At 50.5% G+C, this 27,277-nt stretch overlaps 2 protein-coding genes across 2 annotated transcripts; both read right to left on the bottom strand.

Moving 5' to 3' along the window:
- Positions 1 to 16: 16 nt before the first annotated feature.
- lactb2 (lactamase, beta 2) lies at positions 17 to 2,393 on the bottom strand. The gene is made up of 7 exons (XM_053882358.1): positions 2,210 to 2,393; positions 1,640 to 1,800; positions 1,450 to 1,570; positions 1,121 to 1,299; positions 915 to 1,063; positions 767 to 854; positions 17 to 657 (listed from the first exon to the last, which is right to left on the bottom strand). Exons 1-7 carry the CDS (start codon positions 2,329 to 2,331, stop codon positions 617 to 619), a joined length of 861 nt encoding a protein of 286 aa, XP_053738333.1. The 5' UTR covers positions 2,332 to 2,393; the 3' UTR covers positions 17 to 616.
- A 507-nt stretch (positions 2,394 to 2,900) lies between these two features.
- On the bottom strand, positions 2,901 to 27,271 carry LOC128770078 (receptor-type tyrosine-protein phosphatase N2-like). Its single transcript, XM_053884319.1, has 23 exons — positions 26,997 to 27,271; positions 25,587 to 25,637; positions 24,330 to 24,443; positions 23,959 to 24,073; positions 23,740 to 23,875; positions 22,797 to 23,046; positions 22,448 to 22,729; positions 22,347 to 22,387; positions 21,918 to 22,267; positions 21,625 to 21,711; positions 20,338 to 20,417; positions 14,104 to 14,168; positions 8,487 to 8,699; positions 7,499 to 7,696; positions 6,232 to 6,379; positions 5,513 to 5,586; positions 5,359 to 5,436; positions 5,177 to 5,296; positions 4,947 to 5,113; positions 4,098 to 4,151; positions 3,873 to 3,937; positions 3,715 to 3,788; positions 2,901 to 3,628 (listed from the first exon to the last, which is right to left on the bottom strand). Exons 1-23 carry the CDS (start codon positions 27,073 to 27,075, stop codon positions 3,557 to 3,559), a joined length of 2,913 nt encoding a protein of 970 aa, XP_053740294.1. The 5' UTR covers positions 27,076 to 27,271; the 3' UTR covers positions 2,901 to 3,556.
- Between the last annotated feature and the right edge of the window lie 6 nt (positions 27,272 to 27,277).

Below are 27,277 nucleotides of genomic sequence, written 5' to 3' on the forward strand. Positions count from 1 at the left end.
AAACATTTTAGGAGTATTAAATAAATATAAGCTTTTTTATTTACACAAACAGATCAACCAACAATGATTAACGTCAGGAATCGTAACTATTAAACAACTGTCATCAAAAGTAAGACGAGTGACGCAGTAAAGCTGCGTTTCACGGAGTCCTCGTCGTTTTATTGAAGGAAGACAGCGATATCTTGTGGCTGAAGTTGGAATTGCACTAATTTGAAATCAGTTATTTAGAAGTAGAAATGTAAAGTTATTTAGAAGTAGAAATGCAAATGTTTTGAAATAAATAATGGTTGATTCAGTGAACAGTCAGAGGTTGTAGCTGAAACCTGGGGTTTGAATGAGTCTGATGTTTGTTACTAAAGGCTGTTTGACCACGAGGTCCTCTGAGGCACTGACAAGTCATTTGAGTGACTCAGCTGGATCCATTTGATGGGTTCGTGTTAAAGAACCGGTGATGTCAGTTTGGTGATCTGCAGCTCCATCTCGCTCATCTATCACCTCATCAGCGTGTAGATTCAGAATCTGTCATGACGAGTCAGTCACTGATTATGTGACTGCAGCGTTGCTGTGCTACATTCCAGAACTATCATGGCCTCGTCTTCCGATCCGCTCCAGTAGTTCACAGGTTGCTTTTCCACTTGACATTCGACGAGTCGCCCACTGAGGGTGAGAACAACAGGTCACCGACAGCACGGCTCCTTCCATCCGAAGAACAGCGCAGGACATCTGGGAGTCCAGGAAGAACAGTCAGAGTTTTGGTGCAACTCACCCAGAGTGACGCTGCCCTCCTTCTCCAGCTTCTTCAGGTGGTGCACCAGGTTGACATTGGCCGCCCCATGAAGATACTCAGGCGTCTCCTGTAACACCACAGAACTGGTCTCACCCTCTGGACCCTGCTGTGGAGGACCAGACCTCACCTTGTAGATGATCTTGACCAGCTCCATAGAGGAGAAGGACCGTCCTTTGCCCGTCTGGATGGCCTCCAGGATCTGCTGCTCCCTCTGGTTCCTGTGACTGATGTAGTGCTGGATCTTGGAGGCCGCATCCCGAACCACCGGCCCGTGACCTAAGCAGGGGTCACCTTAGACCAGGATTCAGTCTGAACCCGTGTGCTGAGACTCACCCGGGTATATGAGCTGGGCGTTGGAGTCCAGCAGGATCTTCAGAGACCTCATGTAGTCGTACAGGTCCTCGAACACGGCTGTGCCCTCGCCCAGGATGCAGTCGCCCGAGAACAGCGCCCCCTCCTCCTCCAGCAGCAGAGCCATGTGGTCGTCGGTGTGACCCGGCGTGAACAGAACTCTGGGGAGACAGCAAGGCTTCTTGCTCAGGAGCACCACGGCAGTCCGAGACAGACAGACCTCAGAGCGCCCCCTGTTGGTCAGGCACAAACGCAGCTCCAGCAGCTACTAGCTGGAACTGTTGATGCAGGAAGCATCAGGGTCAACTCACTTGAGCGTCGCTCCTTCAGTCCTGATGATGTCACCGTCGCGCAGATAGTTGAGCTTCTTCCCTCCGACACTCTCCTGGACTTTGGTGGCTCGAGGAAGTTTGCTGACCAGAACCTGAGGTCCTGCAGGTGGTCAGGAAGGCGTGTCAACATGGCGTCTCCGAGGGTCACCATGGAAACCGGCGCCCTCACCCGTGACGTCCCTGTAGACGTCCTCCACGCCGCCGATGTGGTCGTGGTGCCAGTGGGTGACCAGGACCTCCTGGATGTTGGTGCTGAACTGCTGCAGGGCCAGCTTCAGGCTGCTGATGTAGTCTGGAACCGCCGGGTCGCCAGTGTCGATCAGGACCCGTCTGGGGAATAAACACATCTGATTGGTCCTCGCTCTCCTCCCTCACGTCACCTTAGATCGGACTTTAGTTTTCTTCCGTCTAACTGAACTTTCCCCTTGTCACATGGCGGAACTTCAGCTGCGTAGTGTTATGTGTAACATCTATTTTCATATATTATTTAAAACACGTCTGTTTTCGACTCGCGTTTGCGTGAAACTGCTGAGACTCTGAACATGTAAATGATCAACAAACAGCTGCGGAGAAACACTGGAGACTCGGGAGGTGAAAGTTGAAGTCTGTTTGCAGGTTTGATCACATCAACCGTCTCCCAGTCCATAAATCCACTTAGAGCAAAGCAAACACTCGAACTGACGCCCGAGGGTTCGCTTATTAGTGTGTCCGTGTGTATGCCTGGAGGCGGGTCACTGACCTGTCGCCGGTTCCGACCAGGTAGGTGTTGGTTCCCTGGAGGGTCATCGGTCCCGGGTTGCAGCCCAAGACACGAACCACACGGGCGGACAGCTGCTCGATCCGAGGAATGATGGACGTCATGTCGGACGCAGACCGAACTGAACCGAACTCGCAGAGGAACGGTGAGTGTGGGTTGGAGAATGTGTCCGGGCTGCCGCGTGTTGATGACGTCTCATTTAGGGCCATCGCCCTGGGATTTTTAGCCTTTAAGACTTTGTTTCAAATTTTAAAATCCGTATCTCTAACCCATAAACATATATGCAAAACAAACGAACAAAAGTTATGTTTGATTCAACAATGAAAAAATAAATCATCGAAGGAAACTGCATTGCGTGACGTCATCAACAAGCGCAAGCATTCCTGACTCACTTGCCATGTTACATTACAGCGATGTCTGCGAAACAACGGAAACCAGAGCAGCATGTACATCCCGTCGAAACAAAAAAAAGCGCTTGTTTATTTACAGGAAGTATTGATGACGTGAAAAACAATAATTTTGAATAACATTTCTGTCTACAGTCTGCATCACTCTCTCATGAACATCTGAGCTTCTGCGAGTCCCTCTAAGCCCCTTCAGTCTTTTATTGTGGTAAAGACAACGCAAGTGGTCTCTGTGAAATGAATGGAACAGTAACACACCGGCTGCAGCATCAACAACTTTATTGATCACGTGTTTACAACCAAAATATCGAAACATCTTTAGTTTTTACAACAAGGTCATCTGACCAACACAGCCGGCCAAATAGACGACAGAAGATCGACGTGGCCAGCACTCCATAGTTTTCCTCTCCAGGTGTCACAAACACACACATGCAGCTGCCACATCTGCCAGGTCATATGACTGCGGCCGTCACATTACCGGTCCTGGAGTGTTTGCGGCTGATGACTAATAAATAAACTCATATCACATCTCTCTGATCATATTTATAAATGTTGACGGTCCTAAAATCACAAATAAAACATCTATTTTGTTGCTTTGATGACCAAACACACAAAAAACACAGTTGAAATAATTTTTGTGATGGTCGGACTTGAGTGTCTGAACCTTCTGTCGGGTCATCCACTCTACGTTTCACTGAAAATAATTTCCACTTAAGTTCACCTTCTTCTCACGGTCCCACTTAAATTCACGATTCATCAACTTCAACTGTGTATTATCCTCACTCAAACGTCTCCTCAGATGGTGGTCTCCTTCACCCTCTTCTCATCTTTCCCTCAACATTTCACTTCATCTGTTCATCTGGACAGTGAGACGGAGGTGACGATCTGCGAGAATGAGGGACAAGAAGAGGGGCTCGGGGGTGATCTACTGTGGAAGAGCCTTCAGGATGGCGTTCACCTCCTCCGCGACAGCCGTCAGCGCAAACTCAAATTGATCCTGCAGTGAGAGACGGCGTCAGTCCTGGGTCAGGGGCTGCGGGCAGACCCTGTTGCCAGGGTGACCAAGTCAAAGTCAAAGCTCACCTTGCTCTGGACCATCCCAGGCCTCTGGTCACGCAGATGTTCCAGCGTGGCAGCAATGTCAATCTCTTTAGCGCCTGAAATCACAGCGAGTCTTCACACTCACTCTGCGGCCACCAGAACCAACAGGACCTGAGCAAATGTCCAGACGTCGTTCTCACCTTTGGCCATCTTGTTCAGAACCATGTCCACCAGAATGTATGTCCCAGTCCGACCTGCTCCCTCACTGCAGAGGGGGAGAAGAGAAGGAGGAAGTGACATCATGATTTTTGAAAAAACACTAAAGAGGTCAGTTTAGAACCGGTTCCATCTGGTCTCAGCTGGCTCCCTTCAAGGCAGCCCAGGACCAGGACCTGTGGGTCAGTGTGGACTTTTGAAACTCGCACCTGCAGTGGACGATGACGGGACAGGAGCGACCACGGTAGCACTTGTTCACCTTCCTGGAACAGAAGAAGAAGAAGCTGGAGTCACAGTCAGTCGAGTCTGAGTCAGAGCAGTGAGAAGCCAGACTCCACAGTGACGGCGGTTGACTCTGATGGTTTGGACTTCAATGGCTACACCATTCATGAAACCGGGACAGAGTAGAGCAGCTGAGACTCGGACCACACAAGTCATCTGAGCGCTCGCACTCACAGTCCAAGAAAGCCAAGTCATTCACCTCCACCCAGACCGGAGTCAGAGCTCACTGCAGACATCAAAAAGCGACGTTGCCATGGAAACAGCAGTTGCTAGTTTCAGGGTGGAGGAACACCCCCTGTCTCTCCAGTCAGAGGGAAATCTGATGACTCATCAGGACCAGGAATCTTTGATCAAGATTCCATCCTTCTCTGCAGCTGTAGCGCCCCCTAGTGTTCTGCTGTAGGCCTCACCATCAGGACAGCAAGAAGGACAGCAGGAGGCGGATCAGAGAGGAGCACCATTTTGGGAGGGGGGGCGGCGGGGGGTTGATGGGCGGGAGAGAGGGTGGGGGGCTCCGCGGAGAATCACAGTCTCCAATGATCACTTTTGTGACTATGCAACTGGGCTCATATCACGAGCTGCAACGTCACAAAAATGACACTGGCAACCGTTGGTTAGCTGGTGAGGCAGGCAGGAGCAGAACAATGAGACCATGGCTGACTTCCCACCCTCAGGGGGCGCTACAGCTCTCAGCACAAACCAGAGGAACGCCTCATCTACCATGAGCTCAGGTCACGGCCACTTCCCACGCCTTGCTGGACAGTCGTGGCGCCTACCTACGGAAGTCCAGGAGAGAGCGGCTGCTCTCGGGAACACTCTGGCTGAGCCACGTCAGGTAGTGGAATTGGGTGACGGTGCGGGTCTCGTTGGTCTGCATGTTCTTCAGGTAGAAGCTTCGGACCAGGAAGTCGTCGCACCAGATGTGCTCCGACACCAGGTTGACCTGTGGCGACACATTGCTGCGTCAGTGACAGGAGTCGCCAGAGGCGGCGGGGGCGGGGTGTACCTCGTAAATGTGGTAGAGGTTGGAGCCCTCGTCGGGCCAGTAGTGGTAGCACTGCTTCACGCCGGACTCCACCAGCGGCGTCAGCATCACGATGACCACACAGCCGTTCTCCCAGACCATCTGCACGGAGGAACAAGTGGGTCGGACCGGAGCGACCTTTACGTGACATCAGGGAGTGGTACCTGCCAGAAGTCGGCCACGGTGGAGGGCAGTGGACCCTGAGTGGCGATGTAGGCGGGGTTTCTGGGATCGTGGTCCATCTGAGGAGAGAAGGTTCCAACAGCCACGCTGAGCTTTACTTGGATTCCAGCCAGACTGGGCCAGAACCATACTCACGATGGGGCTGGCGTTGATGTACTTGGCGCTCTCGTGGCTGTGCTCACTCTTCAGTGTGATCCTGGAGTGATCGTCTGCAACAAATGTCACTCTGTTACTCCGCCTTCTTTCTTCATCCTGCTCTTTCTTGAACCTCCTCAACTTTTCTCTACACTCTTCTTTGATCTTTTTATTCCTCTACTCGTCTACTTTCCCTCCATCATTTTTACTTTCACTCTTTGTTCCTTTGTTTTCCGATTATTAAGCACTCACAATTCTCATTTATTACTGAAATATTACTCTACAGCCGATGTGGACAAAAAAAGTTAAATCCATTTTCGTTCTATTCCATGTGTTGGACACTACAGCCTCTTGAAACTGTTGTTGTTTGGTGAAACATGCTCCGTCCAATATCCAACCATTTTCACCAGGGTGTTTCGCCGAGGCGCCAGCACAGCGAGATACCTGCGACACTCTCCACAACCGTCACACGCCGGTGTCGGCTGTCAAATGCAGCGGAGCTGGAGAGCGTGGCGCGCCATCACGGTCTCATCATGTTCACGTGTGCAAGTCCAATGCAGCGAGTGAGTCCCGTGTTTATCGTGAGATGCAGAATTGTCATCGTGGAGATTGTGTTTGGCGGTATATCGTGTACCATAAGTTATCGCTTGTGCCTACTCTTCAGCTTTCCAACAGCTGATGGACAGGTTCCCTCCACACCACGTGTCTTGTAGCCTTACATGCCACAACTGCAGCAGACCGGTTCTTCTTGGCGTTCCCGTCCTTCAGTCCGACGGTGCAGGCGTTGGGTTCGGCCTGGTAAGCACACAGTGCCTCCCACTCCTTCTCCAGCCGGTCCTTGTTCTTCAGGTGGTCTTCCATGTAGGACTACAGGAGAGAGAGAGGTGAGTCGGTTCAAACGTCATTCACACTCACAGCCCACAGACGCTCATCGACGTCGGCCTCTTCTACGTCTCACACATCTCTCTCATATCTCAGGCACATGACTAATGTAGAATTGTTCACTTTCACTTTCCATCCCTGCTTTCCTGGGAGGAACGTCTGGATGAGACAGTGAGGACAGCCAGCAGGTGTCGTAGTTGAGCTCTGTGGAAACTGTGCAGGCAGCCATGATGAGCCGCTGGTGTCTATGAAGGACCCCGAATGATGGATGGTGACGGTAACTAATGCACCCGGTTCTTAATCACGGCCAGCTTCCGTAAAAAGCCCAAATGGATTTCTGCCCGACCGAAAGAAGTTGGTTAAAAACGGCTGAGGGATAATTAGAGAGAGTCACGACTGAGAGGCTGGTCTTAATCACCCGAGCTGGACCACATAGAACCAGTCCAGGACGCTCTCATGACAGAGGAGGTACAGACCAGAGACATTCCTCATCCAGGACGGAGTCAGCTCCTCCTGCTGGCCAGTCAGGGCGGTGGCTGGTTACTGGCCTGTTCACTGAGCCGTCCTGCAGCGAGGATTAGTCCGTGTTTGCCCGCCACACAGGGATCTCAGCACCTCCTGATTGGATTGCAATAATCCCCTTAGACATCCAGAACACCCCGTTACCACGGAGATAGTGGGGTGATGGTGAGTGGGACACCTGCTGCAGGACTGTGTGTGTGGAGCCCAGAGGTTCGCTAGTCGAGACCACCAGGTCTGTGGCGCCAAGATCGTGTCAAGAATCAAGACGCGACAAGTCTTTTAGCAACTGGAGGTTTAGCCTGGATGGTGGCGTGTCTCCGCAGGTCCAGCTGAGAAGAGACTTGCCGTCACCATCAGCAGTAAATTAACCGCAGTGAGCGATGATGTCACAGCCGAGTGGCGCCGACCTGCCAACGCTGCGTTTATCACAGGATGACGACAGGTTTGCTTCACCACTTGAAGGACCAGGAGCCTGATCCCAGTCTGAATCAGGTGACTGTCATGCGCAGATGGAACTGAAGGCAGGAGACTGACCAGCAAACACACACACACACACACACACACTGGCACACTGATGCTCACCAGGATCATGTGACCGGTAGAGATGTCCAGGTGAGAGTGCGCCGGCTCTTCGCTCCAGGACGAGACGCTGCTGCGCGCCGACGGGCTGATGGCAGCGCCGGCGTCGCTGAACTGAGACGAGACGCTGTTGATCCTGGACGAGAGTGGCTCCGTTCGCTCGGCCGGAGGCTTGACCGCCATCCGCTGCCGACACAGGTCCTGTGTGACCCGAGAGTCAGTGATCAGAGACACAAGCGCGTCAGACGTCAGATTCCGTCTGCTGGTTTTGTGACAGCGACCGCATCGCGCTCGATTGCCGGGAGCAACTTTAATGAGCAGCTGAGTGTTGAATCTGACTCATTGTGAGAAGTGAATTATAACAAATTTCTGTTTTATTTTAGTCCTGACGTTTCACAGGAATTGAACAGCATCATCAGCTCTGCTTCTTCTGCCTGATACAGTCATAAAAATCCCCTTCACCCAGCTGTGGGAAGAGGCCCTGAAACACTTGTCATCATGCTGTCCCTTCTATAATTGTCTGCCTTCTTCCCGTCGGCGCCCTCTACTGTCCTGCTGCTCGTGAATCTGATGAGGTAAATCCCTGACAGTATATTTCCGGAGCCGGACGACTCCCAGGTGAGGGGGAAGATAAAACGAGAGCACTTAGATGACGCTGGGCTGATTGTAAAATCAATGCTCGCAGGATCGTCTTCGGGTTTAACACCTTGAGTACGGGGAGGCTGAGACGTGCAGAAGCAAGAGACTCAGGTTGAGGTCACTTTTGTAGGCAGCTGTGGACCAATGTCTGCTGGAGACATGGTGTCGTCTCACTCTGCGAGCTCTGAGTGACTTTAACTTCCTCTACCAGTCACTTCTGCTCGTTGTCTATGGCGGGGAGGAAATCAGAGCTCTCTACTAGATACATCTCTGACGATAAATGACGCGAATTCACAACAATAGATTTCAAATGTTAAGAAACCCATTTCTAAAGTGCAGTACCACCCTTTACCTGATAGGTGGCAGTGGAGTCACCGCTTGATTCCGTTCCCAGGTTGGTCAGCTTCTCTTTGAGCTTGTGGTGGGAGCGGTGGCGGAAGCAGTAGACCACGGTGGACGCCAGCAACACGCCCACGATACACAGGATGGACACCACGGTGAGGACCAGGAACTTGGTGGACTCGGCCTGGCTGTACTTGCCCGGGATCTGGTCGATCTGGCTCCCCTGTGAACAACAAGGATTTCAGAGTTCACAAACATCCTCTAGAGGAAATCTACACCTCAAGTCCAACACTGACTTTATTTTTCATGTTTCTCAGAACAGATCAGCTACTCGATCCACCACAAACAGCTTCAACTTTTCAACACCTCAAAGACTGGATGGAACTTGAGAAGACAAGATGGATGGACACCCGACATGAAAAGAGGAGTTGGGTCCCAAGTTGCAGGGGTCACAGTTGAGGATGATGGAAGAGAGGTTTTGAGAGAAAAGGGGGTGCGGTTGTCCTTGCAGCGCGTGAGTCAGCTCAAGCAAACCGTGGGAGGCGGGAGGATCGGGGGGTGTGGATTGTCCCGAAGCAGGGGGCTATTGAAACCATTAATAGCAAGTACAGACAGTTGCTCAGTCGGACGTCCAGGTTTCATTTCACAGCAGCAGCAAGAGTAGAGGAAGGAACGTGTTCTGGTGAACCGACCATCAGGACTGTCCTCCAGACTCGAGTGGAGCAAAGCCCACGGTTCACTGGAGCAGTGCCGTGATGTCAGCCGAACAACTTGTGAGCAAAACTATGGTTAGCTTGGAGACTGAGGGGGGGGCTTCCCGGTGTGTTGGGGAGTGTGGATTATCCTGGCTCCTGGAGACAAAAGGGAGATGGATTTGCACGGATCTGGCTAATTCACTTTGGTGGAGAGAAGGTCAAAGGGCAAGCGGCGGCCATTGTTTCCTCCATGCCTGACGGAGAGGACAAAGCTTTGGAGCTCGGCTTCATCCGTCTCTGTGGAGGTTCGTCCCACTCAATCCAACATCTCGCATGAGCAACGCAACTCACAGTGAACTCGACAGCTGAAGCAAACACTTGTTCAAACACCTCAGCCTGTCAGCTGCAGGTTTGTTCGTGCTACAGTCAACACTTAGATTGACAAGCGTCAACAACAGCTCCAGAGATGAACGACTGTCATCTGAGCAGACATGAGACCGTTGTGTTCCTCAGGTCAGCAGGACGGAGCAGGAGTTGTGGAGAGCTTGTTAACACGAAGAGACAAGAATTCGGGGAGGTTTCTTCATCATCACTGGCTCCGACCCACAACAACACATGGAGGGGTGTTCAAGGAACCTGGTAAAATCCAACTCTTGAATCATGCTGCCCTCTGCTTCAGACTATGAAAAGAAATGGGCCCAGAGGAGGACATTCTGAACACCTGTGAGTTCAGAACTGACGGATGACTCAAACCTGTACTGCAAGGGGGGCGTGGGTTCTACAGCGGAAGATGGACAAACGTCTCCGATACAGAAGTCTTTTCGTGTGTTTCAGCGAAGTTAATATTCGAGTTTGAAGCTTGCGCCACACCTGGTTGCAGCCAGAACTGCAGCAGCCAAACGCAGCATCACCAGCTAAACTCCTGCTGGAGGTGGTTTGGGACGAGACGCGCCCACGTCAGGACCAGTCTCTCCGGACTGGGTGAGAGACTGGAAGCCAGACCGGCTGCACGGGGGCGAGCCATCCTGAAAATATTAGGAATGAATCCTACCGACAGTCCTGCATCCCACGCCTCCATCCCGCTCCCTCGCAGACTGGAGGAGGCGGCATCGCACCGGCAGCTCTGCCGGCTAGGAAGGAAAGAGTCGCATCCTTGCACATCCTTTCCTTCTCAGAGAAAAAGTAAAGTTCCAGAATCACTCCGCTCTCGTTCCACCGATGCTGCGATGAGAAAGAAGCGGCGAGCGGGGGACGGCGAGAAGACAAGCACGCCGCCTCCGAGCCCACATCCCGAAATGAGAAGCTTTTTTTTAGAGACACTACAAAGTGCGCTGTGGGGGTTCCTCCTTATATATTCCTCCTCCTTCCCTCCTTCCATTCGCTGCCTGTCGACAGCACATGTCACCTCCCCTGGTTGCCATGACGACGGCTCCACATGTTGCCGACGGGCGGAGGAAGAGTAGGAAGAGGAGGAGGGAGGATGAGAGGTGAGTGGCGGGGGTGGGGGGTGTTCCTCACTTCAACTGAAACTGTGCAGTATGTAGTTTTTACTATTTTTTATTACAGGTGTTACATTTACAGAACCTTGGAGTCTACTTTTTCAATTTCATATTATGAAATATGACATATGAAATAATCTCCTCTTTCTTTCTTCCTCTTTCCTAAAAATTATATTTTATTATACTTTAATTCTTTGTAATGAATGCAGCTATAATGTTTTGTTTCATTTGTCTTCATAATCACATGACTTTTTATTACTTTTTGTTCTGTCAAAATCATTGTTATTAAGTGACATTTATTTTTTCATTAAAACTACATTTCAGCTTCTGAAGTCATACATAGAAGGTAATATTGTATATTTTCGGGGAAAAAAGAGAAAAGTAGCAGCAGGAAAACCTTAAAAAAAAAAAAGAGAGACAGAAAAAAAATTCCCCCAAAAAGGAAAAAGAAATAAGTAAAAATCAAGCCAATACAGAGCCGAGAAGTATATGATGAGTCAGTCATACAAAAAAGAAAAGGAAATACCCCCCAAAATTAAGAAGATATCATGAGGCAAATGATAGCTAGACACCAGCAAGAAAAAAGAAAAATATTAAAAGACGTCAAGTAATTAATAGATTCAGAAATACTAAGGAAAATGGAAGACAGTACAAGAATGTCAGTGTGCACCGTGCGTGCATGCTTGTGTGGCATGTGTGTGTGTCACCATGCACTGTTGATCCAACAAAAGAAGATGCTGCTTGATGCAGATGACACAGACCTGAAGTGTGTGTGTATCAGAGTGTGTGCAGGAAACGATGGAAGGGGTCTTGAGTTTATCTTTGTATTCAACCCCCCCTCACGCACACACACACATCCACACACACTCTTTTGTCCCCTCCTGTGGCAGCTGGAGGTGGCAGTGTGTATGTGTGTGTGTGCGATGGATGGAGGTTTGCAAGAAGAGTAGGGGGGTCACCGGCTCTTTCAGTCCTCACGACCCCCCTACAACAAGACCCTCCTCCTGATTGCATGCGCTAACCCAACTGGAAGAGAGAGTAAAGGCGCCAATTTTTAATTTCCGTTTCCTTTCAAGACCATGGCAAACCTTTTGCTGCACACACACACAAAATAAATTCTGGGCTACTATTTCACTGCGGCCGTGTAGGGACAACTTCTCAGGCACCACAGCAAAAAAGACAGAGAGTGAGCTTCAACCTTTCACACTTGCGTGTCCACAGTAAAGTCAGGGCGCCACACACCCTGGAGACTGTAGCCGCTCCAACATCTCCACGTCGAAGAAGCGGGAGAAAGCCACCTCTGCTATCACAGTGGACGACCAGGTCCTGGACTACAGATGGGGGAGGACTCTCACAAGTATATTCTCAGCGTGGACAGACTCAAGAAAGTGAATTATCCGGATTATCTGGGCCAGATTACAGAGATTACAATCGCCAACTGTGCATTTGTTAATAAGAAGAAATGAGAGTTCAAAAGGCTGATGTAGACCTTCTAAACATTAACACGAGTCACATCATCATACCAGACCAGTCAGGGGACCGACACTTGACTTCCTAATGCTCCAACCAGGCACCTGACCATGTGACCTCCAGGCTAAGGTTGCCCAGGTGCCCACACCTTGACACTGGCCTGGGTCGCACCTCGAGACCTCCTTCACCATCTGGGTCAAAGAGTAGATCGCTTTCAACAAGGTGACATGAAAAGTGAATCCTTCATCTCTGAAATCGTACTACATCTTGGGGGCCCAATTCTGCTGCTTGGTTCACCTACACAACCCTGTACCGCCTCACACACACCCGCCACTGACAGCGTGACGGCCGCAGCCGCCCACCGCCATCACCCTCCCAGTAATCTGAGATTTTCCATTCAAGTTGAATCGAGATGGCAGCCTCAGATGGTGAGAGTCCTCCCCCGTTTCACTGCGTGTGACGTCCATGTTAACCCCTTGAAAAGATATTTGCTTCCTTCTCCGCCTCCCTCTGTTGGCAAGCTCGCCCTGGGAGGCGCCTTGAAGTGCGGCGAACAAAGCGAGCCGGTCAGGACTGAGGAGGATTAGCAGCACTCCAGGACAATTATAATCTCGTCGCTGCCACGGCAACCTTATCTTTCCCTCTGTACCAACACAGGCATTCTCTTAATTGGATAAGACTGTCAGCGTGGAAGTGATGAGTTCTCTGTGGACGCCGGCGAGGAGGCCACGCGAATCGACGAGGATCAGACTGAGGAAACTGAGTTTAATTGGATTTAAACAAAACCAATTAACAAATCAATTTTTGATAATAAAGTCAACAGAAGAGCGTCACAGAAGACAACCTGAGGAGGACTCGGCCCAGCTGCTCCACACCCTGACATGATGGACACTCGCCTTACAACCGTCTATGGGAGGTCCCAGGTCCTTGAACATCAAGTCAACAGCCGTGGAGTTCAGCTGCAATACGGTCGGTGTTGTGAATGCTGGCACCCATATTAAGGTAGAACTATAAACTGCCACAAAACACTTTGGCTCTTAAAAAGTGTGTGTCATTCCTCTGAAGGTCTGCAGGACAGTCAGGTTGGGAGGAGACGTAAGTCCCTGGTGGAGCCTTCAATGAGCAGCTGAAGATGAATAAACCAGACACTGATCCATGTCTGCCACTCCACCAGTCCAGATAAAGTACCATGAGGCAGACCTGCCCTGCTGTGCATCTACTTCTTGTCGGCTGTGACGTAGCATGCTAACACTCGGGTGATGAAACCCCAATAATCACCGGGTGCAAATGGATATTTAGGAATAGATGCTTGGTTTCTCTGCGACCGAAAGAGTCTGCTTCTCTCTGCTCCAGGTGCTTCGATTGTCGATGATTGGCTTCTGCTGGCAGCAGGATATCGATCCCGTTGATACACCTTCGACCCCCCCACCCTCTCCGCGCTCCCCACAACAATCTCCTCCATCCATCCTTCCCTCTCACACACTCCGCTGCGTGATAAGTGCAGTGAGCGACAAGCTCAACCAGAATCAATAGACGCTCAGCAGTCTATTTACCCAGAATAACAAGGACAGTGATGAGCAAGCTGCAGATTCTCAGTCGGCCAATCCAAGACTCTCCACGACCAAAAGCTGATGCAGAGGAGAAGCTACGGTCCGGAGGTAGCACCCAGCCCAGTTTACTACTTCCAGTATTTTCAACACACCTTTCACCGCATTGGCAGTCTCTCCACGACCTCCACCAAACATCCAGAGCCCAGCTGATCTGAAGGTTGAAGTAACAACGTAAACTTGTCTTGCGACGTCACGTCCCAAACACGCTTTAAAGATCCAGTTCCAGCATGAGAAAACCATCTCAAGAGTCACTTTTAAACATCAATAACGCATCATTTCATTTCAAACTCCATGATCTGCGACCTCATTTCAGGGAAATTCAGGAGCTGTCTTGACGTAACAGCTTTACTCACGTCAGCGACGCCGGCCTCCAGGATGACAACTTTAGCTTCTTTCTCCAGAGACGCCTTCTGCCGCACTGCAACACAAGTCGACAGAACACACATTAACAACTGCATGAGAACGTCATGGACTCAGTAAGGCAGATCCATGAAAACAATGGACAGATAAAGGAGAAGTTTGGCACCGCAAGGGTACGGGGGTGCGACGTATTTGAGGCGACAACTGCAGAATCTAGCTGAAAACTTGGGCAAGAATTCATGGTGTGCTCACCAAACAGATCCCAGATTTTGCATTGACATATGCAGAGAGCCAAAATTCATCACCAAGAAGAAAGTAGCGGTTGCAGGACTCCATGACTCAGAGGACCCAGAGGCTTTTACTTTAGAATGACCTACTTGTTCAAAACCACTTGAGAACCATCAGGACGCTGTTTTTGGCTGCGCAAACCAATAACCACTCAGGTGCATTAGATTGACAAGAGCCCCAAACATACCTTTAGACTTCAGTATGAACAGTTCTGCTCAAGCATTCTGACTCACAGAGGCCTGAGAACCAGAGGAGTCCAAGCAGTCCACGGACCTGGTCTAATGAAAACTTACATCATGAGCTCATTGTTGGGCGTCGCACCAGGAACCCTACAATCTCTGGGCCACCCAGGACACCAGGGGAAGCACTGTGGCGGCACTGTGAACAGAGTCTCCCGCACACCGGCACCCCTCCGTGTTCTAGAAGGTAACGTGTGAAGTCGGCTGTGAAGGATGAGTGACAGGCTGAGCTATTGTTCTCCTTTTCATCATCATCATCATCATCGGCTCCAGTGTGACAGACTGAGGTGCAACTGTGCCGGGAGGAAGTGGACCTCTTCTCTACATCAGGGCCCCCTTTATTTTCCCTCCAAAACACACAGCAGCTTCATTTGTCACCGGCACTGAGCTTTTGCTTTATGTTAACTCAATGTATCTGAGGCGCCGTGAGGGGAACCCGGTGAGCGCTGACGATTCAGAGATGCGTCATTTTTCACCGGTGACAAAGGGGAAAGGCCCCGGTCGGCTCCACTGGACCCAGGCTGACTAGAACAGATGCTCTCGCCGCACTGAGGGGTCATTATTTCTACCATTAAGCACTCCCAGCGCCAGCGCCTTCGCGCCGCCCGCTCTCCCCGCTGTTTCTGGACCCATAAAGTGAAAAAAGAAAAGCAACAGCCATCCTTCAGGAAGGCAGGAGAGCGGCAGGGCAGAGACGCTGGACAAGACGTAATCGCATTATTAGATCACAGGGACGAGATCCCCGACAAATTAAAATGGATTGTTGTCCAGCGACTGCGACATCCGAGCCTGATTCCTGCACCACATCGGAGATGCTCATTCATGCCGAAGAGCAAACTCATTCATTGATCACATCACAACCAAAAAAAGAAACTTGACTTATTATCCTACAAACCTTCCACGTTTGTGCACCGGCATTAGAGTAAGTGAAACTGACTTCAGACTGGCCTCCTGGATTAAAACAATAACAATGTCTGTTCTACATGTTGAGCGTTTAAACAACAACGCTTAGCTCAAGCTGTTCAGGTGCCGTTGCTTAAACAATTCATTAAAATGGGGTGACACCGGGGGTCCCAGCAGGAAGATCAGTTACAGGCCTGGCCCACACCTGCAGGGTGAAAGGAAGCTGGTGCATCACTTTTGTTCCCCGGACATGGTGATTGAAATGTTTGAAGAAAGAGCTTGATGTGCACCAAGAGTGGCCACGGACGTCAAAACGACCATGGGTCTGGTCTAGACCTGCTTTGTGGATTAGGGGGAAATAGGTTCTCCACAATAGGGCACTGAGGAACAGGACATGTTGGTGGACAAACTGATCAAAATCAGAAAGTGACACCAGAAATTCACGTCCCTCTATGGTCTCCTCTGCTCGTGAATGTATTGGTGGCAGGAGGCTATCGGCAAGGAAGCAGGAGATCACTGGATCAATGTTCCCAACACACCACACCAGGAATATTTACAGTGGTGGCACTTGTTACCTACAGTCAGAGCAGTCTAGTCCCGCTTAGCGTCACTGGAACATATTAACATCCCAACCCAAACACAGACATGGACGGTGAAGCTCTACACCTCCCTCACCGTCTCCACTCCCTCCATGCTCCCTGAGCATCCTCTGATGAATGACCTTTAGAGGAGATATAATTCAGCCGACTTCATTCTGCTGCTGTCTGATCAACAGCTACTGATGGCGAGTTACCGTCAACATCTCCACATCAAGAAACCAGATCTCTCCAGAGGCAGGATGCAGCGGTATAAGGCTGCACACACGGTGAGCCTGTTTGGATCACATGGGTTTGGTCCTGAAATGGACAATGTTGTCTTCTCTTAACGACAAATGTCATCAGAAGTGGGATCACAAAGACCTGGTCCCTCCATCCTGCGCCTGAAAGACTCGTGAGCAGTGAATCTGGATTGGTAGAAATGTAGACGTGTGACTCATGGAAAGGGATTGTGAAGGGGACAATGCACACACTCTGGCTGGAGAACACTCGGTGAGAGATAGGTTTGATTCTTGATTAAGCAGGAGGATCGAGGAATGAACCAAGAGAGGACAGGAGACAAGCGGAGGCGGAACTCAGACGAAATTGCAGCCGCCAGCTGAGAATAATAAACGCATTTTCTGACATCGTAGTTGCGCCTCTGCGGGACGGAAGCAAAGCTGGCGAGAAGACCGGTGGCTAAGCTGCATGCGGGGGTTGCACCGCGGGACAGTCTGCTGATAATGGAGCAGATAGTCTTCCTCCCTGTAGCCGGACAAATCCTGAGGGACACAGCTTTAGACTGACCACTTCTGAGTCACTCCCCAGCATCAATCTCACGACGGAAGATAACTGACCAGAACAGAGGAGGCTTCACTTCCGACCAAAGACAGGTGTGATGTCATAGTACCTCTATGGCTGACCAATAAGAGGGCTTGTATACAAGGTGAGGTGTAACGTCGCGACATTCGACACTTTACCAGGAAGAAGCAGCAGAGCTATGTTTTCTTGTTTTCACTATAATGTCTGTCTGTTCTCACCTGTAATATTCTCACCTAACCAGATCAAAAACAACGCTTCAAACCAACACAGACCCAGGTGAGTGTGCATGAGAGTCAGTGAGTGAGGAGGCAGTCGTCAGCTCAGCGCTTCACATGTGCTCGAATTCTTCGCTGCACGAAGGAAGCGGTGCTCAAACAGCCTCATCAATTATGCAGAGGAGCGAGGACTACAGTCGAGCCAGCGTTTGAAGATACGCAGCACTAAATGTCACTCGCAGTCTTTTGAAGTTCTGAACTACAATTGTCTCTCACTGCTCCACACATGAAACGGAGCAGCAGCAGGAGGCGCATCCACTCGGGGACCGGAGCTGTTTACCAGGACAGAGCCAGGGGACAGGGGGAGGAAGTGTCCACTGGACTGAACGTGTCCTGCATCCGAGCATAATGTGAGTCTTTTTACAGATCATGAAAGGGAAAGTGTCCAAAAGGGTGGTGAGGCCAGCAATGTCGTATGGCTTGGAAACAGTGGTACTGAGGAAAAGACAGGAGGCAGAGCTGGAGGTAGCGGAGATGAAGATGCTGAGCTTCTCTCTGGGAGTGAGCAGGATGGATAGGATCAGGAAGCAGTAGATCAGAGGGACAGCACATGTGCTCAGGTGTTTAGGAGACAAAGTCAGAGAGGCTAGATGGAGATGGTTTGGACATGTACAGAGGAGAGAGAGCCAGTACATTGGTAGGGAGATATTGAGAGGAGATTGATGGAGGTGGTGAAGGAGGTTTGTAGGTTTGAGAGAAGAGGAAGCAGCGGACAGGGTGAGATGGAGGAGGATGATCCGGTGTGGCAACCCCTGAAGGGAGAAGCCGAAAGAAAAAGAAGATGAGCCTTTCAGGATATTCGAATGACTCAGTCTTTACCAAGACTGAATCTGACTCCAAAAACAAGAGCTATCAAAGCAATCATCTGTGCTTCCGAGGCTATATTGGCATGACCTCATTCCCCGGCAAGTGAGGCTCCACCCGGCCGCTCTAGAGAGACAAGCTCGATTCTTCAGTCCTTGCCTCCGTCTGCTCTCTGACTGAGCTGAAAGAGACGCAGGCTAGAGAGCAGCAGATGAAGGGAGAGATGGAGAGCGGTTGTAATCAGGTCTGCGAGCTCAAGAGCGGCAATCAATCCGTCCGTCAGCCTCCACATCTCGTCAGGCATCATCAGGCGGCTAAAAATGAGCCTGCGAGCGTGAGTGGCATCGAGAGAGCAGCGGCGACCGCGCTCCGACTCTGATGAGGAGAGTTCAGGAACTTTCTCATGACCAACTACTCATGCATGAAGATCGATCTCTGGACTGGACTGGTGTGCTACCTGAGGACCTCGGATCCACCACATGATCCCACACCACACGCCCTCCAAGATGACACATTACTACACAACTCTCAACGTCGGCAAAAAGGAGGAAAATACACGCGGAGGAGGAATTCAGGCAAGCTGAGGAAGTTGTAATTAAGAGTGGCCGTCAGACCGACAGGCTCGTTTGGACAGAGGATATTAAAAAATTCAATGAGATAATCCTTCTGCCGTTTTGGGAAGCCGTTTCTCCGGCACAGCGAGAGCTAGCCAGATATGAATTACAGGTGATGTGAGATTAAATTAGATGGTGAATAATGTATAAAGACCAGAGTCGGGCGAGACTCGCTGCCTCGCTGTGAATTAAAAAAGGATTGTCTCCGGAGTGAGAGCTGAGAATCATAGCGCCACTGTGGAGGCGACTCAATGTTAACATGTTTTACTTGCTTTACAGAGACAGTACAATGATCCAGAACTGAGCATGAATTACAAATCTGTGTCGTGGAATCACTGGATCAGCAACTCCACAGGAAGTTTAAGGACTGGTTCCAGAAGCTGTGGGTCAATTACGCACATCTATATTCTGAAACACCGGAGCAGGAGGCGGCAGCTTGATGCTCCGGTGACGTGTGAAAGTAAATAAACTCGAGCAGAGAGCGAGAGCGAGAGAGAGAGAGAGAGAGAGAGAGAGAGAGAGAGAGAGAGAGAGAGAGAGGGAGGCTGCAGGTCATGAACACTGACTGACGGCAGCCTTAGTCGTCTGAAGAAGTTATGATGCAAAACCACTGCAAGCGCCAGGAGGCTGGTGCCAGCACACAGTCGGGCTGGCTGGTGGGCTGCGGGAACATCTTGCTTCGCTACACAATCACACATTCGGCAAAACACCTGCCTCCTCCCCACTCCTCACCCGCATCTCCTCCTTCACTGACTTAAATGAATCCGGAGAGAAGCGACTCACGATCGAGATCGTGGAGAACCTCTTCTTCAGGTCTAGTGCCTAAGTGTCTTGATGACCCCACTTGGGCCACACAACCCTACGGGAAGTGCTGAGTTTCATGGCGCAACGATCCCAACAAGCCCTCTCTATGTTTGACTCCATCATAGTTTGAATTTGTTCCACATTTCTCATCCAGTCCCATGGGTCTGCTTTGGTTTTGTGGTCTAACAGTAGTCAGGAGGAGACTTGTCATCGCTGACCACGCGTGACAGTTCAATAGTAAATTAACGGCTCTATATGCTGACATACAATTTCAAACACATTAGCTCACAAATTAGTAATTATTCTGCAGCTCACGGAAACAGCAGAAGGAGAAGCACAAGGGTCCGAGGAAACACTACTTTGACCTGAAGAGCTCCGTAATTACATCTGACAAGTGTTTAGCTGCGGAGAAGGTCAGCACTGTCGGCATGGAGATCTATGCTAATTCACTCAGCCGCAATACAAGGAGATGAAGAGTGGAGAGGCGGAGACAGTCCCAGAGCCGTGGACATCTAAATCCTCTTCTTCCCAGCCATCAAAACCAGATGTGGTCAAAAGCTGATCAGGAGGAGCACCCAACTAGGAGGAGGCAGGTTCCTCTGTAGAACACACCACACCCTCACACACGAGGATTGAAAATGCCCTCTAGCGCCCCCAAGTGGCCTCTCGCTATCTTATAATGGACCTGGCATCAGAATAAAGGACCCCCTACAGGGAAACCGCAGTACTACAGCTGTCTGTTAACATTTGAAAATGAATTCCATTCATATTCAACACACTAAAAAGCAAGCCCACAAAATGATGGTGACAAACAGTTGGGTTAGCGTCCCCAGATGGACCACAGCACCTGAGAACACAAACTGATTTCTAGACCTCCCGCACCTCACTTGTAAAAAGACTTACCCGCCACGTTGGCCACATCTGCCGTGCTGACGTTGGGCGTGTTGGGACTGACTTTGAAGGTGACAGCGGGGCCCACCACCCTGAAACACAGACACACAACTCACCACTGACTCCACCTTCAGATGTATGAGATACTCATGTGACGCGTTAGGTCCTCAAACAGGTCACTTTAACTCCAGTAAAACTTGACGTCAAGTTCTGAAAACACCAAGTGTAGCCATGAAAAGAGGGTTTGGGTGGTCGCCGCCTGATGCGATTGGACTTCTGGCTGCTGCCAGGAGACAAAGGTTTCTGCAGAGGCGCTACAAACGTCTGCCTCACCACACAGCAGGAGTCCTCCAGACCTCTGAAGGTGCTGTGCTGCACAGTGACCTCCAAATCACGAGTGCTAAACTCCCAGGAACAGTGTGGCCAAGACGCTGATCAAAGAGTTTATTTTTAGTATTTGTACTTCAGTTGAACACATATCTTAAGTGTTGTTTTCCACCCAGAGTTAGACTTCAGAGTTCTTCTTCACTGTTGTGGCGCTGAATATGATGTATTCACTGTTTACTCAGCATTTTATTCTTCCCCTACAGGCGACTGTTAGAAGGGCACTGCAGTGCAGACAGACATTACATCACCACAAGCTAACACTTCACTCTGTGACTCAACCTCTGTCGTTTCTTCTCAGAAGATTGCAGATCCACCCACAGATGTGAGCACGAGTCACTGAGGATCTGTGGAGGCCGTGGTTTTCAGCAATAGACAATGCCAGCAATCACGCACGCATCCTGAGAGTCTGTCGCTTACTCTTCTCAGAGGTTCAACATCTGTGTCAGCTCTGAAGCTGTAGCAGACAATTCTAATCAGGAGCGACACGTCATCTAACTGACCAGGAGTTGTCACGACTCAGAACCATGCTCCACACTCAGCAGCCGCGGTGTGACCCACAGGCAGCTGGAGAGCTCACGAACATCTGAGCTTCTACTCATGTGCCTCTCCATGCCCGCGAGGAAGGGAAGAATGTGGTTCTGATGAACAGCAGGTGCTGCTCGTCCTGCGGAGCCGCTGCACCCAGGGCTCTCCTGCTTCTCCAGCCTGATCCATCACTCTGAACGGCTGACTGTTTCACAGGAGGACAACAGATGGAGACGAAGCAAAGAACCAAAATGACCGATCACCTCCTCAACACCTCACGGTCATGAGACGATTGGATTTTCTAAAGAACCTGACATCACAACTGACAGAGTCACATGTCGGTGAGCAGAGAGGAAGCAAGTGTGGAGACGTGACTGTGATACGTACGAGAGCTGAGTGAAGTCCGCCATCTGGATCTTGGACATGTGAGCCAGAATCCGCATCAGGTTGAGGCCTTGGTCTGTCTGTAGGCGGCTGAGGAGGACACAGAGGAGTCAGGACGCTGACACTGGACCGAGTAGGTCGTAGAGTTTTGAATTGAATTCAAGTGAAGTTCTAACAGCAGACTGTGTTAATGAATCATTCCGGTGGCCCTCATCAAATGTTCAGTTTACACATTCATCATTACACATTCAGCAGGTGCACGGACCGGTTGTGAAAACAGGTCAGCTGAGACTCACTCTGTGTCTGTTATGACATAACCAAAGACGTCATCATCCGTCTTCTTGACGTCCAGCTGCAGCTCAGGTACGTGCAGTGTCTTCTTGTGCAGCTGTGTGTTCAGGAGCAGGGCAGGGGGAGGGGCCACTTCCTTGATCCAGCCCTCCACCTCCGACACCTCCTCCACGGACTGGGTAGCGTCCTTCTTCTGCACCCGGGCCCCGGCTGCACTGGTCCGGCTCTGCACGTTCTCCAAACCCACCTGCCGGACCCCCGGGGTCACTCGGTCCATCTGGGGTGATGGGGGGGTCGTGAAGGCAGCATTGTCCAGGTAAGCCAGGAGCTTGGTGAAGAGGCTGCCGCTTCCAGGCTGAGGGCGAAAGTGGTGGTGTGGCTCAGGCATGAGTGCGACACAAGAGTAGAGCAAATACTCTGAGGTGGACCCTCACCTTCATGCTGACATCAAGAGCTCCGGAGTCTGGACTCCTCTCTGGCGGGATAAACACAGTAGTCAGACTGACGTCCTGTGCGCTCCAGAATGGACCCTCACCTTTTGGTGCTTCAGTACTCTCTGCACTCTCCTGCTGCAGCACTGTGGGAGCCTCCTCTGTCCCCTCAATTTCAACTCTGTCACCCTCCTGAGGTTCCTCCTGCTCCTCCAGATCTCTCGGACCGGGTCTGAACCGGGCACCGGTTGATTCCTGGTCCCGATCCACAACCTGCAAAGCGTCTGTGATGAGGCGGGACAGCTGGTCCACATCATGTGGAGTCAGGTTGTCCAGGTCCAGGTGCTGCCGGCCGACGTTCTTCAGAACATTCTGGATGAATCTCTCTGCAGGAGCAATGTGTGTTATCATACAGAATAACGTACTTGCTTGTGACTCTGAGGTTTCACTCACCATCCACGTAGGTCAGCGGCTCCTTGCTCTGAGTCCTTCCCACGTTGAACGTTCTGGACTTCCCAGCATCCTCGGGCCGGGGTCTGAGCTGAGGCAGTGCCGGTGGTCCGGTGTTGAGGGACGTTTGCCGGGACAGAAACTTTCTCAGCAGGTTGAGCAGCATGTCGTCCTGGTTCAGGGGTCTCTGACGGAGGCGAGCTGGGTCTGAGGTCCGTGAGCCCGGGTAGTCCGCAGAGTGAAGACGGGCGCCCTAAAAACATCAGTGGAGCATTTAGGACTGCTTAGACTTCAACCAGGAAACGCTTCCATCCAACATTGTGAGAAAGTGAGCTACTTCATGGGTCGCTTCTGCAGAGAACATACCACTTCTGACACCATTTTGGACGCCATGTTCTATGAGTTGTTTGGACATGCATTAGTGTGCAACAACTGAAGCAACAGGTAGAAGAATTAGAAGTGTGAGTTGTGTGTATGATTCCTGGGGCCATCCCACCGCATCCCCCCACCCAGACCCTGCAGCAATGCCTGGAGGCTCCTGCAAGGATTCGTTGGTTGAATCCCTCAGCAGGACTGAGGTGTCACATGTTCATTCATCAGAGCTGTGAACTCGTGAACTCACGTCTTGTATTATGTCCCTCATAACAGGAGAACCATCAGTCAGAGGGGGGCAGTACAGGGAGTGTAGGGGGAGGCAGGAGAGGGATTCCCTTCAGTGAGGACGAGTTTTTGTTTCAACAAGTGCAGGCAGTCCAAGTGTGAGGCTGGTGTTTTATAACGCTCAACTGAACACTCGTGCCTCACACGAACACACATTAGTATCCAAGTGTGTCTGACTCAGGTCACATGACTCTGGTTTAGTCCTCCTCTCTTGGATCTCCTGAAAGTACCTTCGTCCTTCCACCATCCGTATCAGGCTGTGCAAAGGTTACAGTAAGATGCTTACCGCGTCAGCATTTGACACAGCAGAACTCGGCGGCTTCGGCAGAAGTCCCAGCCGCTGCAGGTACATCTGAAGGTTCCGGCCGAGCTCCTCTTCCACCGGCTTCACCTGCTGATCCACCGGGTCCATCGCCACCAGCCTGACAACACCATTATGGAGTGTTTGTAACTGGCACTCAGACAGAATCGTTCCAGATGTGAGGGAAGCTCCCAAACTTCTGACCTGCTGTCAGTCCTGTAGACGGGTCTGTTCTGAGGAAGCCGGTGAGGAACCCGTCTCAGCTTGGACAGCTCTTTGGAGAGAACCTGCTGAGTGGTGTCGTCCCGCCACGTGAGTCCTACAGAGACAAACACAGGTACTTTTATTTTTTTAACTGGGCCTGAAGTTCTGGTTCTGTCTCTTCACTTGAAGCCCGTTAAGTGATGTTGGGTCTCGCGCTGCTATGCCTCCCTCTAGTGGCAGATGGAAAAACTACAGAAATATGATGACCACTTCCATATTTGCGTGTAAATCCTCACTTCCCAGGTGTTTCTTGGTCAGAAAACAACAATAATAGTGAGCATTGGTCAGGACTCGGCCACTGAGCAACACACCTGACTGAGACAGCTTCTCCAGCAGCAGCCGGAAGTGCTGGACGACTGGCAAGGAAACGTCATAGGTGTAAACCTCCTTCACAGGAACAGCGTGGCAGCGCCCAAACATCCCATCTGTCAAGAAACACAGTTAAGTCTTTCAAATATATTAGAATATTTTTTTGCTTTTTTTAATCACTTGAATAAATATTAGTTGTTTACGTATCACTGAAATTATCAAGCTACTAAGAAGCCAGTTACAACTCAGCAAGGTTCACTGTCACTTTCCCACGCCTCGGTCCCACAGCTGGAGGATGAGTGATGATTTCAATTGCAGAATGACTCTCAGGACGCTCAAAGATGCTCAAATGTTTCGATCTTGTTTCTTCAGAAGTCCTAAAAGATGGACCACATGACCATGCCCACTTCTAGTTCTCTCTTCACACAGAAAACCTTGTTTCTGAGAGCAGCTCGCTTGGAGCTGCAGCCGGAACAGAGCTACTAATGCATCTGCAGCCTCTCAAGACCAACTCCATTACGGAGGAGAACTCCACAAGATCAATAGCATCATTAGCTAGTGGAGAACTGACACGAGCAACTGCCTGTGCGAAGAAAGTTTTCAAATGGACCCATTATGAGCGAGAAATTACAGGAGGGTTGATCTCCTACAAAGATTGGAATTGTAGAAGTGTCAGTCTATGCAACAATGCTCTGGTGGAAAAGTCATGACCTCAGGACCCGGAAGTGTTGGAGGTGTCGACTCTCCGAGTCCACAGGAGCTCACATCGAGCAGTCTCCTCAGGCCTGTTGCCATGACAACCACAGCGAGTGTCATTAGTTGCCGGCAGCTCATCAAAAGGGGGACGGGGCCTCAGGACCAACCTCTCCTCACACACAAGTCGAGACTCACGCAGGTCTGTGAGACTCGATGAGTCCGATTCACTTCCAGTTGAGTCATATTGATTCCCTCCACTTAAGACTCGATGTTTATTGATAAGAAGCAGGTGAGTAGGGATGGACAACTTAAATGTTCATGCCTCTAATCTTGTACAGCTCATTTACTGAGAACAAATGGATGAAGATCTCCAGCAAAGAGATGAAGACTGAGAACTATATTTAATGATGAAACAGGGACATGAACCATTCCAGTTCTTATGTGGCAATTCAAACTGTTGTGATTTGAATAGACAGCATCAACACCAGTCTGGAACCTCAGCGGGTTCTGGTCAGCTGACCTCAGATCCAGGACTCTGAGAGGTCAGACAAGCATCATCTCACCGTTGACGCAGATCTCGTATGACGAGCAGAGCTGCTTCTCGAACAGACAACCTGAGAAGACAGAAAGTCAGAGTGAGATCTTTAACACGTCTATGTCACTTAGGCCAGATGCTCATCATCAGAACCATCAGTGGAGGTTTCGTCTGGGCTTTGATGTTTTCACACTGGATCAAGCCCTGCCCCTTCAGGTTGCCATAGCAACACCGTCCACACACTACCATGATCCTCTGTGACTCCGGGGTGATCAGGGAGCGTCGACACTGCTCTCACCGTGAGTAGAGCACGACACAGATTGTTATGTAACCTCGAGAAGAAGAGGAGACTCAGGAGGAGGAAGAGGAGGAGCAGAAGGAGGGGGACGGGGAGGGTCCCGTCTCTTTCCCTCTCAGCACCAGCTTCCTGCTCCATCACACAACTCGTCTTCCCTCCGGCTCACATTAGCAGAGGGAATATTAAATATCAGCTATATTTAGAAAACATGTCCGCCGGTCCTCGCAGATTGTTGATCCGAGCGTGTAGCTGCAGTCTGTTTGTAAAACCCGATCTCCTCTCATCTGATGTCATATTTGGTGTAGACAATGCGAGGCTCCGGGGCCACCTGCGGTCGCCCACTGCTCCTCAGTGAGACACATGTTACGACAACAGGTGAGCAGGTACAGAAACAGAAATCTCAGTGACTTTCAAATCATTTCCATGCCTTCGACTCTGTCGGCAGTGGCATCGCATGACACAGTCAAATCAGACATATATGACAATCCCTCTGTGTTTGTTAACACAAACATGTTTTTGTAATGTAGCCATGTGCGCCCGGTTCCTCTTTCAAAGAAGACTCCTATGTGAATAAACATCATGAACACAGCAGGTTCTCCTGTATCACTTACAGTGAGGAGTTTGCCTTGAAAACCATGACCACAAAGTCTTTTGCAGTCGGTAACTGTTGAAATGGTCTGGGATGGAACAGTGCATGACCTCGGATTTTAACGCACCTCACGAACACAGCCGAGACAGATGGACTGGACCCCAGTGTCAACATGCTTCTGGCTGCACCTGATTCAGTCAATATCCTCTTCTGCACATCAGTTTTATCAGTGAGTTTATCCGCTAAACACGTTTCTCTGTTGTCACCTCGGTGTGATGTATCATGTTTTAATAAAGATAGTTTACGGTTTTCAGGCCTGCGGGAGAAAGTTGAGGCTAATTAGCATCAATTAGCTTCATTAATCAGAATCAGTTACATTATCAGATGATATAATAATGTGACCATTCGTTACTAACTATCGACGGCAGGTGTCATGCGCAGGTGAAGCTCCGGCGGCGAGAGGGAGGAGCGGGACAGCGGCGGACACCTGCCCGCCAGATGCAGCTCCGGAGCGGCCATTTTACAGACGAACGGTCGGTTCATTGACTCACCGACTCTTCGCTCCGCGGACCCGGAGAAGACGCTCCGGCAGGCGGCCAGCAGCAGTAGGCGGATGCACAGTTGATTCATATCGACTGGGTTGGGCTCAACGAGATTCTTAAAAATACATGTTTATTCCAAGCGGGCTCGGGTCGTCCCGTGGCCGCTTCACGGTGTCGCTGCTCGGATGGAGAAGCGGAGACGAGCTGGAGGAGGAAGGATGCTCGACCTGGAAGCGTCAAGGCGCCCGCTGCGAGGAAGAGCTTCCGGTAAGGCGCTTCAGAATAGTGCG

Source organism: Synchiropus splendidus, chromosome 13 (genome assembly GCF_027744825.2).
Source record: "Synchiropus splendidus isolate RoL2022-P1 chromosome 13, RoL_Sspl_1.0, whole genome shotgun sequence".
NCBI classification, from domain to species: Eukaryota; Metazoa; Chordata; class Actinopteri; order Syngnathiformes; family Callionymidae; genus Synchiropus; species Synchiropus splendidus.